Genomic DNA, 13,491 nt, shown 5'->3' on the forward strand with positions numbered 1-13,491 from the left:
AGCATATCTTCTGTTTTTCCCCCCCCTAAGTAAAGTCACTGATTACAACCCTTTTTTATTAAAGAAAAAAAAAAGAGACAGGTGTTGGTACATTTCCCAGGTTGGTCTCGAACTCCTGGCCTCAAGCAATCCTCCCTGCTTCAGACTCTCAAAGCACTGAGATTACAGGCATGAGTCACCACTCCCAGCCTGACGACAATTTTGAACAGAATAGGATCAAAGATAAAACCCTGCAGGATACTGTCCTATAAAGCTTTATACAATCTCTTTGGACACAATCATCCGACCAGAGCTGGATGACCCAGTTGTACTATCCTTAGCTCACATTTCTCCATCTTACTGACAAAAATTCTGTGACAAACATATCAAGTGGCTTATTGACATCAAGATAAATTTACTGTGATCTATAGAATTGCCCTTATATGCCATATGGTGATATCAAAAAAGGAAGCTAAGTCTGTCATTACTTCCTTTTAGTTGCCAAGAGTCTTGCTACATGGACACCTCCACTTTCATCTTACTCTTCTTCACTAGGACTTCTATTGGTCAGAAGTTTATATTTTGGGGCCCCCCTATCCCTCTGAACTCAATTTTCTTTTGGAGTCTCTTCTCTGAAGCGTGCTGAAAGCATGAGAGTAACGGAATATGCCCAGCTTTTACATCTTTGGCCACTGTAAACCTTATGATGACATAATCTTTTTTTCTTGTGACTTTAGGTCTTTCTGAACAGCTAAGTTCACAACTGCTATTAAATTCCAAGAGAAAAGTATTAGCGTTATCCCATACCAACATAGCTTAAAGTTTCACTCTTTAAGAATTAAAATACACACTCACAATTCGAAAACCATGTAAAGCATTCCATCTGAGCTATATGTCTCCAATAACTCTACAATGTGTGGATGTTTCAGCATATGACAGATACTGGCTTCCCGCTTTAGATCTGTAAAACAAATATACAGCATACTTCATTAGGTAGGAACAAAAGACAATTAGAGTGAATGATGAATGAATGGATATGATCTATGGTAACATGAATACTTCTCTAACTAGAGAGATGAAATCCCCCATTTAAACTTAGCTTAACTTTTTACCCTTTAAAATCTTTGACAATATAGCTTTTCATATTTTTTTTGCAAGCTTAAATCTATGTACAGTATAGAGTAAGCTCTTATTAATAAAAAGTATAAATTTCTTAATATACTTTCCCCAAAAGTAAAATAAATATACAAATACTTTCCCCAACTCTTGTAATCAAGTCAGCCTCCAAATTTGTAACTCTTCCTTGATCTGCTAATAAGCAAATAACTAAATTTACTGTTTTTTTACCTCTTTTTCTTAGTTTCCCCTAAATAAAATAAAAATATGTTGTCTAATCTTTAGCCTAAAATCTAGCATTTATAGACACATCAGGGAAGTTATATGGAATAGGGAGCAAAAAATACTATGGTTTAAACAGAAAAGATACTACTCCTAGAGTCCAAGTCAGAATTTTTAAAATATCATCTATAAAATGTGCTGGGGTTGGGCAAGGTGGCTCATGCCTGTAATCCCAGCACTTTGGGAGGCCAACACAGGTGGATCACTTGAGGCCAGGAGTTTGAGACAAGCCTGGCCAACATGGTGAAACCTCATCTCTACTAAAAATGTAAAAAATTAGTTGGGCATGGTGGCAGGTGCCTGTAATCCTGGCTACTCAGGAGGCTGAGGCAGGAGAATCATTTGAACTCGGGAGGTGGAGGTGGCAGTGAGCCAAGATCATGCCATTGCACTCCAACCTGGGCAAGAAAAGTGAAACTCCATCTAAGAAAAAAGTGTTAGATAATTCTCAACTCGACGTACCTACTTCTTCAAAGTAACAGTGTTACTTTGAAAAACAAATCCGAATAATGTATGTAAGACTACTGTGTAAGCTCTATAATATTATTTGGAAAACAAAGTTGTTAATATCATCATCATCATCATCATCATCATCATCATCATCTAAAACAGTTTGGGCATGGAAATCACTTGCCATGTCTACATGGAATAGGATAATGAAAACCATCCAGTGCTAATAGCGCTGGGGCTTTATCTGTTTGCTGATGACTAAAATATAATGGGACATTTTTATATGAGAAAGTAGAAGGAAGACAGGAAAGGAGGCTAAGGACGTACTGCACAAAGCAAAACAGGTAACATTACCTCCTTTCTGATTTATTAACTCAACTTAATCTTGTCAACAGAGCAATGATTGTGGATGTAACCTTAGAAGATTCACTTACATAAGGGTAGAATGAGAAAAAGAAGCCAGAAAATTTGACAAAAGAGAAGCCACAAGGAAAGAAAGAATCAATAATAAATATTAAGAAAATCAAGGGAATAGAGGAAATTGTGTAAGTGTAGCTGGAGAAGGCTGAAAGCTGAGAAAGACTATAAGATTCAGCCAGAAAAGGTCATGAAAATTCTGGGCAAGCTCAGTTTTTGTGGAGAAGTCAGGGTTGAAGTCAGTATGCAGGAGACAATTATGTCATAATCAATTAAAAGTATCACACCTCTCACTGGGTTAAGTACTTAATATAGTCACTATCATTTGATGTCCCAACCACCCTGTGAGGTACGTATTTTACAGACGGGGAAATAGGCTTAGAAACGTGTTCAAGGTCATACAGCTATCATAAGGGTAGGTTTTGAACCCTGGCCTGCCCAGTTCCAAAGTCAGTAGTCCTTCTATTATGCCATGCTGGGTTTAAGCATGATCTTATTAGAAGAATCTGGCAGTAGGAAAGAAATAGCAGGGTTAAGTGGAAGGTTTTATTTTATTTTTAATTTTTTTTAAAGGAAGCACTCTGTGTGTTTGTAAGTGGCAGTGATGAAAAGCCCCAAGGATCTGGAGTCAGAAAACATGGTGCTGGTCCTGTCTTTGTCCTACCACCTGCAGGCTGACTGCTAACTTCTACAAATGGCTTCCTTAGAATCAATGAAATAGGACAGTGCCAAGTGATGTGGTACCTGCAGAGTCTACCAAATCAGTTTGAAAGGGCAATGTTAAGATTCAAATGAGAAAGAACAAAGCTGGAGGCATCATGCCACCTGACTTCAAACTATACTCCAAGGCTACAGTAATCAAAACAGCATGGTACTGGTACCAAAACAGAGACATAGACCAATGGAACAGAACAGAGGCCTTGGGAGCGACGCCACACATCTACAACCATCTAATCCTTGATAAACCAGACAAAAACAAGCAATGGGGAAAAGACTACCTGTTTAATAAATGGTGTTGGGAAAACTGGCTAGCTTTGTGCAGGAAGCTGAAACTGGACCCCTTCCTTAAACCTTATACAAAAATTAACTCCAGATGCATTAAAGATTTAAACATAAGAACTAACATCAAAAAACCCTAGAAGAAAACCTACGTAAAACCATTCAGGACATAGGCACAGGCAAGGACTTCATGACTAACACACCAAAAGCAATGGCAACAAAAGTCAAAATAGACAAACAGGACCTAATTAAACTTAAGAGCTTCTGCACAGCAAAAGAAACAACCATTAGAGTAAATCAGCAACCAACAGAATGGGAAAAATTTCTTGCAATCTTCCCATCAGACAATGGGCTAATATCCAGAATCTACAAAGAACTAAAGCAGATTTACAAGAAAAAAACAAACCCATTCAAGAGTGGGCGAAGGATATGAACAGACACTTTTCAAAAGAAGACAAATATGTGGCCAACAGACATGAAAAAATGCCGTCACTATTGGTTATTAGAGAAATGCAAATCAAAACCACATTGAGATACCATCTCACGCCAGTTAGAATGGCAATCATTAAAAAATCTGGAGACAACAGATGCTGGAGAGGATGTGGAGAAAAAGGAAGACTTTTACACTGTTGGTGGGAGTGCAAATTAGTTCAACCATTATGGAACACAGTGTGGTGATTCCTCAAGGACCTAGAAATAGAAATTCCATTTGACCCAGCAATCGCATTACTGGGTATATACCCAAAGGATTATAAATCATTCTATCATAAAGACACATTCACACATATGTTCATTATGGTGCTGTTTATGATAGCAAAGACTTAGAAGCAACCCAAATGCCCATTGATGATAGACTAGATAAAAAAAATGTGGCATATACACACCATGGAATACTATGCAGCCATAACAAATGATAAGTTTGTGTCCTTTGTAAAGACATGGATAAAACTGGGAACCGTCATTCTCAGCTAACTGACACAAGAACAGAAAACCAAACACTGCATGTTTTCACTCATAGGTGGGTGATGAACAATGAGAACACTTGGGCACAGAAAAGGAAACAACACTCACAGGGCTGGGTGGGGGAGCGTGGAGGAGAGGGATGGGGGTGGGGTGGGGAGGATGGGGAGGGATAACATTGGGAGAAATGCCTGGCATAGGCGACTGGGGGAGGGGGACAGAGACAGCAAACCACCATGGCATGTATGTACCTATGCAACAATCCTGCAGGATGCAGGATGTGCACATGTACCCCAGAGCCCTCCCACCAAAAAAGGATTCAAATGAGAAGCTGGATGTGTGAAGCCCAGCACACAGTGGGCTGGGGGCCCAGGGGGCTCAGTGTTTACTGCAAAGGAAGAGATCAGAGGCACAGGAAAGATGCCTCCATCTCCAAAAGTAGTTAGAAAGGCACTGCAGGAGGGGAGATGTGAAGAAGCTGTGGGGTTTGTGCAGCGAAGTCATAACCATGAGGAAAGCTTTTAACAAGAGCGCTGGAGGGCCAGGCTGAGCCAGGCAACATCAATCACATGCCTGCAGATTTTTCCTCTCCAAGAGTGTTCTGCCTTCTAATTCCAGGAAAAGCTTAGGAATTTTATTACTCATTTTTATGTTTATCTCTAGCTTCTCATTTTATTAGAACTCATCCTTTCATATCTTCTGTTTTCATCTTAAGTTCTCTCTTTCCATTCCTCTCTATTCTAATTAAAAGCCTGATTTTAACTCTATCCTATGACACTGGAGTCATGAAGTAAACAGATTTGGTGTTTGCCACAATTAAAACTGATCTTTTCCCTTTTCAGTTTTCTATTTTGCCTCTTTCATGTAACTAAATTTATTTTTCCTTTTTTGAGACAGTCTTGCTCCATTGCCCAGCCTAGAGAGCAGTGGCACGATCACAGCTCACTGTAGCCTCCGCCTCCCAGGTTCAAGAGATTCTCCTGCATCAACCTCCTGAGTAGCTGGGATTACAGGTGCCTGCCACCATGCCGGGCTAATTTTTGTATTTTTAGTACAGATGGGGTTTTACCATGTTGGCCAGGCTGGTCTTGAATTCCTGACCTCTAGTCGTCCACCGCCTCAGCTTCCCAAAGTGCTGGGATTGCAGGTGTGAGTCAATGTGCCCAGTCTAAATTATATTTTTATCTCCACATTTACCGTTTGCTATGTGATACACTGGGTATACTGAAAGTTTGTAAGCAGAAATGGATGCTCTTTAGACCCCTCCATTTGAGCCACATATTTCGATTTGGTAAATGGCTGAACAAGTCCTTGGTCTAGTCTCTTATCACCTACCCATCCTCAAAGACAGAATTGCTGGGGGGCCAGCCTTCAAAGCAATTTAAATGTCACCAGATCTGACATTTCAGAACTAAAATCAGGACAGTTATTGGACAATATAAAACTAACAACATAAAAATATATTTCAAATGATAAGGGCAGTGATGCAAAAGATGACTTACATCTAGAAAACCTTGTCTCATGTTTTCCTGAATTCAAGTATTAATTAAATAGCTCAAATAGATAAGCACAATTAAAAACACAAATACATTACATATGCATTACAACTATAGATTCCATGAATATTAAACTCAAAATGTTTGTTTCTAAATGTGAATGTGAATTAAAGATGTATGTATTAAGTGCTATTCAGTCCATGTTGATATAGCAAACTAAAAACACTATTTGCCTACGAATCAACTCTAGAGGCAAAGTAGGAAGGAATTTGAAAGCAGGTGATAAAAATATGATTTAAAGTTGTGATTATTTGACTGCTTACAGATGTTAGCACAGAATGTACCTGTGAATGACATGACCCAGGGTTACAATCTCTGTTTTGAAGTATTGCTTTGTTTATAGACTAGTGACTGGTACCTCTCTTCACTCTCCTTGTACTTTCTTTTTTTTAATGAGTAGTTTTTTTCATTTCAATAATTTTGTGGAACAGGTGGTGTTTAGTTGCATGGAAAAGTTCTTTAGTGGTGACTTCTGAGATTCTGGTGCACCCGTCACCCAAGCAGTATACACTGTACCCAGTGTGTAGTCTTTTATCCCTCACCTCCCCTCCTACCCTTCCCACTGAGTGCCCAAAGTCCATTGTGTCATTCTTATGCCTTTGTGTCCCCATAGCTCAGCTCTCGCATATAAGTGAGAACATACAATGTTTGGTTTTCCATTCCTGAGTTACTTCAGTTAGAATAATGGTCTCCAGCTGGTCACGGTGGCTCACGCCTGTAATCCCAGCACTTTGGGAGGCCGAGGCAGGTGAATCACCTGAGGTTGGGAGTTTGAGATCAGCCTGACCAATATGGTGAAACTCTGTCTCTATTAAAAATACAAAAATCAGGCAGGCATGGTGGCATGCACCTGTAGTTCCAGCTACTCGGGAGGTTGAGACAGAAGAATTGCTTGAACCAGGGATGCAGAGGTTGCAGTGAGCCAAGATCATGTCACTGCATTCCAGCCTGGGCAACAGAGTGAGACTCTATCTCAAAAAAAAAAAAAAAAAAAAAAAAAAAGAGAGAGAGAGAGAGAGAGAGAGAATAATGATCTCCAACTCCATCCAGGTCGCTGTGAATGGCATTATTTCGTTCTTTTTTATGGCTAAGTTGTATTTCCCTATTTTTTAATTTCTTGGGAAATTTAAAAAATATTTTAAAGTAATCTATTTCTGTGTTTAGTGTCCTTATATTTAACTATGTGCCTGTATTTATTTTATCAATTTATTTCCCTGTAAAAGGGTAACTAGTAATACAGGTAACAATATTTAATTTTCTAAACCAAATTAAACACACTTAAATGAAATAAACCTGCCATATGGCATTAGAACTATTATTAACTTCCTAAAAAGTTCGGGCTGTCCAACAATAGTCAAGCGAGTATCCCACCAGGGTCTACCTATCAGACTGGTCCTTAAATAACGGAAAGTTAGGGAAGCTGGTTCAAGTGGTTTGCTCTAAAAATAACTTTCCTGTAAAGTATTATTTTACTACTATTTGTTCTTGGAGAACTAGAAGAATTCTTCATTTTATCTTCATCTGAGCTTAAAAGATCTAAATTTAAGATTTAGTTTGCTCAAGACCATTCAATAAGGATTTCTTTTTTTTGAGCTAGGGTCTCATTTTGTTGTCCAGGCTGGAGTTCAGTGGCATGATAATAGCTCACTGTAACCTCAAACTCCTGGGCTCAAGGGATGATCCCACCTTAAGCTTCCTGAGCAGCTGGGCTACTGGCATGTGCCACCATGCCCAGGTAATTTTTAAATAGTTTATAGAGACATAGTTTAGCTATGTTTCCCAGGTTGATCTTGAATTCCTGGACTCAATCAATCTTCCTGCCTTGGCCTCCCAAAGTGTTAGGATCACAGGTGTGAGCCACTGCACCCAGCACTAATACTTTGGGAGGCCAAGGACCCAGCATCATCCAACTGAAGTATAATGTGAGCCACGTACATAATTTTAAGTTTTCCAGTAGCCACATTAAAAAAGTAAAAAGAAACAGGTAAAATTCATTTTAATAGCATATTTTATCCAATTCAATGTGTACAAAGTATTATTTCAACATATAATCAACTAAAATTAATAAAATAAGCTACATTCTTTTTTTGTACTATGTCTTTGAGATCCAGTATTTATTTTTTTTATACTTACAGCAAATCTCAATTTGGTCTTGCCACATTTTAAGTGCTCAATAACTACATGTGGCTAGTGTGTACCAAATTGGAATGGTGCCACTCTAGATAAACTGACTTACTTTAATTCTTATCCTCTCCTGATTGTGAGTTCTTCTGTAATTCTTACAGATATTTATAATGTCAGTTATTCAAAAAAGAATCTAAATTCAAACAGATGTGTTTTTTTTTTTTTTTTTTTGAGACAGAGTTTCGCTCTTGTTACCCAGGCTGGAGTGCAATGGCGCGATCTCAGCTCACCGCAACCTCCGCCTCCTGGGTTCAGGCAATTCTCCTGCCTCAGCCTCATGAGTAGCTGGGATTACAGGCACGCACCACCATGCCCAGCTATTTTTTTTGTATTTTTAGTAGAGACGGGGTTTCACCATGTTGACCAAGATGGTCTCGATCTCTTGACCTTGTGATCCACCCGCCTCGGCCTCCCAAAGTGCTGGGATTACAGGCTTGAGCCACCGCGCCCGGCCCAAACAGATGTGTTTTTAAAAAATACTTTCACAGAAGGAAATCCTATAGCTTCTTTTAATAACCCAAATCCATCATTTAATAACTAAACCTAGAATTTCTTCACTATTATTAATCTAATGCAATCTTTGAGACTTTCAAGTACCCCTCTATAAGTTCTCATTTAATTATTATTGTAATAACCCTACACAACATAGATATACATATATATGCATATATATCTCCCCATTTTACAGAGGCAGAAACAGGTCCAGGGCTCAATGACATAAACCACATAGCTAGTAAGTGGAGGAAGCAAGGCTAATAACCAAAGCCCTTTGCTCTTTACATCACACATGGGTCTGCATAGTTTTTATATATCCTAAGATATAATCACACAACAGTGCTAATATGGTAATACTGACTTGAATAACAGGCCATCAAGACTGTTACAGAATCGGCTTATTCAGCTGCACTATAACTAGTGATAGAAACTAGACACAGCTCTTTTCCTAACAAATATATAAGTATTCTCATTCATTTCCAAACAATGTCTAGGTTGTGTTAGAAATTCAATAGTTAAACAAAATTCGCTAAGAGCTGACCTGAACTCCAAATCCAAATAAAGAATATTCTAATCTAGTCATAGAAAGAATTAGGACAAGTATTAATGTGTTTATTTCAATAAACATTAATAACAAAATAAGTAAATGAAAGTCATTATTGACTCAACATATTTTTCCTTAGTGTACTGAAATTAATAACCAAATGATATTTTAAGAAAGGAATCCAAGCAGAACCTTGGCAGGATTATAGCAGCAAAGTCAATTTCTGCTCTTGGGTTCTACCTTTATCTAGTAACCAAGTTGAAGAATAAAGATCTCAGCTGCCTTTGGCAACAACACAGGTCAGGTTGGCTTTAATGAGGCTATCTTCCCTCATTGACCTTCAGGAAAGCTGACCTTCTCAGCTAGTGAAGAGTAGAGGCCTGGACAGGCCCCCACAGAAATCCGGGTCAATTGCAAACTCGTAATTTCTTTGATTTTTTAAAAACATGTTTTACTACTAGCGCTATACATTTTATTGTCTTCCTCTACACACAAAGAGAAATCCAAGCAGCTTCTAATTTCTTTGAATTCTTGCCCACTGAAAAAAAATTCCTATGGCCCTAAATATCTTCATCAGGTGAATAAAGAAAGAAAGCAGCACACCATGAATTCAGAATGTTTGACTGATATGAAAATGTTCTTAAATAGGCAAATGTGTATTAATTAGAAATCAATCTTAAATGCATTAAGCATTTACAAACTAATGGGGTTTTGGTAACATATTTCCCAAAGAGTTTTCAATTCTGATAAGTGTAACCAATTTGTATACGACAAAAATAGAAATACAATGCTTGAAATTTAAAAGGTGCAATTGCTCTGTTCCTTTTCATTTTGGGAAATGTAAACCAAAGAGGGGAAGATCAGGGCATTTTACTATTAGAAAAACCAGACATCTATTTCAACATGGTATTCCTTACTTTATAAAAGAAAATTAGAGAAATATCAGTTTATAACTCAATTACTTTTCAATATTAAAGCCTTAAAAAGCATACCTGTTAGAGCCCGAAGGAACTTTGTGGGATGACAGAATGCATACATTTGTTAAAACTCACTGAAGTGTACAATTAGATGGGTTCATTTTATTGTGCATACGTTCTTCAATAAAATTTAAAAAGCAAGAGAAGTTACTGCAATAAAATGGGAATTCAACTAATATGTCAAAGTAAAAAAAAAATGTTCTTCACATACCTGTGCTTTATACTTTCATAATTGTGTTATCTATAATTTACTTTCTATATTTAGTAACTGACAGCCGAGGAGCTCAACAAGGACATATTGACAGGACAAATTTCCTTACTATCCACTTCTCCCCCAAACTTCCTTCTTCCACGATGGAGCCAGCCCAGGAAATACTGACAGCAAGGCCAAAATTTTTCCCAGAAAGCAATTTGCGGTCTGTTTCAATATGTAAAAAATCAATGACTGAGGTAAAAATTCTGTATGGCATAGTGAAATAATTTTTTTTTTTTAACAATATGGGTTTTCCCCATCCAGCTATAGAATCCTTTTGTCAATAAAGACTCATAAAAATAGTATAAAACAGGCCGGGCGCGGTGGCTTAAGCCTGTAATCCCAGCACTTTGGGAGGCCGAGGTGGGTGGATCACGAGGTCAAGAGATTGAGACCATCCTGGTCAACATGGTGAAACCCCATCTCTACTAAAAATACAAAACATTAGCTGGGCATGGTGGTGCGTGCCTGTAATCCCAGCTACTTAGGAGGCTGAGGCAGGAGAATTGCCTGAACCCAGGAGGCGGAGGTTGCAGTGAGCCGAGATCGCGCCATTGCACTCCAGCCTGGGTAACAAGAGCGAAACTCCGTCTCAAAAAAAAAAAAAAAAAAAATTGTATAAAACAAATTTATCATAAGAAAATACCTACCAATATGTGACACTTATTTGAAAAAGGATCAAGAAAGATAAATTGTTTTGATAAATACTTTGAAATCAGGGGCACTAACAGCCCTGCAAACTCATAGCCTCAACTGCCAAATTATTTCTATATTTTATTTTGTTCATCTACTGCCAAATGCAGATTTATACCAAGAGATAGTTGCTAAATAACAGGTGTATATAAGTTAAATAGCTTGTCTTGCAGTCCTGTTTTTTTTTTTTTTTTTCAAAGAGCAGAAGAAACTTGTAAAGCAGAATCACCTTCATTGGTTGAAAAGTGACAGAGGAGATACTTTTTGTACATAGTGAAACTCTGGACTGAGGGAAACAGGAATTTTTAAAAGGCCATATTTATCCTTGTTTTAATACAATTTTAAGTAATACATTGCCCTACTCTTGGACTATACTGTTTTCATTTAATCTTTTCTATAAAACCAGGAAGTACCATACTCAAAGACCTGAAAATATAGTAGCTCTGCTGTAAATTAGCAATTTTTAGCTTATTTGGGGCCAGAAATCATTTTTAAAATCTGTTAAAGTAATAGATGTTCTACCCCATGCAGTAAAATTTAGGGGAAGCACAAAAGCCAGAGTGACTGATCTAGACATTGATGTCCTAAGGTCAGATCATGGCAGACAATCATCTAACCCACCTCCTGGTTGCTACCAGAGCACTGTTTAAGACTGGGAAGCCATAGAAGCTACTGCCTCCTTTTATACCCTGGGCACAATTTTGAGGATAACTATTATTTAGATAAAAATATGTACACCCCTAATATCATTTTAGCCTTTTGCCTCCAAACCCAGCACTTTACTTTGTGAAATGCTTGAAACTATGATAAAGTATGTTTTTTTCCTTACTATGAAAAAAAATCACAGAAAGTACCCTTGGGGATATCCTATGTGGCCCAATTTCTTGATTTCCATCTTGGTGTCAACATAATATAAACTGTTTACTCAATGGAGTGTAACATTTAACATAAATATATTTTAGAGTACCTGCCAAATCATAATGCTAATGGTTTTCCCTGTTTGTGGCAGACCGAATGCCAGAATATGTATTTCCTTACTTTTAAAAGAATGTACATTTATAATCAATCTACCTTCTTTCTTGACTTTTCCTGAATAGCTCTTTTGCCATTTCATCAAATTTGGAATGGGTAAAACATAAGTTCCCTTAAAAACTGAGTTAGAGGCCAGGCACAGTAGCTCATGCCTGTAATTCTACTAGCACTTTGGGAGGCTGAGGCAGGTGATTCGCTTAAGCCCAAAAGTTTGGGACCAGCCTAGGCAACATGGCGAAACTCCATCTCTACAAAAAAATACAAAAATTAGCCAGGTGTGTTGACATGTGCCTGTAGTCCCAGCTACTCAGGAGACTGAGGTGGGAGGATCACCTGAGCCCAGGAGCTGGAGGCTGCAGTGAGCCAATATCATGCCACTACACTCCAGCCTAGGATACAGAGTGAGACTCTGTCTAAAAATAAACAAATAAAAAATAAAATAAAACTGACTTAGAAGCAAAGACTAGTATCTGATTCACACACAGTTGAGTGTAACTGCAGCAAGGCAGGATGCTCAGAGCCAGTGAAAACAAACAGATGGAAGGCAGGCAGGGCCTTAACTCCTCTTCACTTAGGAATCATTTGTCACTTAGCATTGATGACACAATATTATGGGAAAGAAATAGAGTAAATACATTATTTAAGTCATTCTAGATAATAGTTTCTTTCATATAAGTGACTTTTCTGGACAGGGTTCCAACCTGTCCTGGTTTGCCTGGGACTTTCTCAGTTGTAGCACTGAGGATCTTTCCAGGTTAAAAGTTCTGGGTTCTGAGAACCTGCCCTCATTCCCAGGCAAACCAAGATGACTGGTCACCCTACTTCCACAGGTCTGGCACGTATCCTTTTAACCATTAACACATTCTGCTGGCAGGCAATTATGATATAATAGATAGGACAACAGACTTGTAGTCAAAAGGCTTGTCTTTCGTGTCTTCATCACTTAGTAGCTGTAATAACCTTGGAACATCTGTTTCCTCGTTTGAAAAATAGAAAGAATAAGATAACAACTCCTATACAGGGTTATAGTTAGGCCTGGATGATTAATAAAGTATGTAAGAGTGCTTGCCATGGTGCACATGCACAATAAGTTGTTTTCTTTTCCTTTCACCATTTTTGGTGGAAATCATTCTTTCCTATGTTTAACAAATGTCAATCAAACCAAGTCTGATGACAAGAAGGCAGCAATGTGAGCATCTATTAGTAAACCACACTGCTATATAAAGTGTAGTTCTACGTCTACTTCAACTTTGCAGTTTTTCGTCTACACTTTTTGGGGAAATCATATAATATATTTAAAAAAAAATGTCAAGCTGACCGGAGGATTATTTGGAAAAAAACTAGGCACATTCAAAATGTTTAATAATAAGGACATCAGTTAAGAAAAGTAAAACAGCATCCACATAGCTGTATGTGTGTGGACTACTGATTACCAAAATTATTAATCTTCCAGACAGCCCTTGGAGTCATCTTCACACCACCTACCACTTCTCTACTTCTTATATGCAGCTGCCAAAACCTGCCCATTCTATTTCTGCAACACCTGTCAAAACT

The 13,491-nt window shown here is 38.0% G+C and overlaps 1 protein-coding gene across 13 annotated transcripts in view; it reads right to left on the bottom strand.

The window, feature by feature from the left end:
- CASK (calcium/calmodulin dependent serine protein kinase) overlaps positions 1-13,491 on the bottom strand; it is a 410,801-nt gene that overhangs the window by 262,131 nt on the left and 135,179 nt on the right. For all 13 annotated transcript variants that reach the window (XM_074392261.1, XM_074392262.1, XM_074392260.1 and 10 more), the window contains exon 3: positions 835-940. In XM_074392261.1, the coding sequence (XP_074248362.1) occupies positions 835-940 (106 nt within the window). The remainder of the gene's footprint in view (positions 1-834; positions 941-13,491) is intronic.

Source organism: Saimiri boliviensis, chromosome X (assembly GCF_048565385.1).
Source record: "Saimiri boliviensis isolate mSaiBol1 chromosome X, mSaiBol1.pri, whole genome shotgun sequence".
Classification (NCBI taxonomy): Eukaryota; Metazoa; Chordata; class Mammalia; order Primates; family Cebidae; genus Saimiri; species Saimiri boliviensis.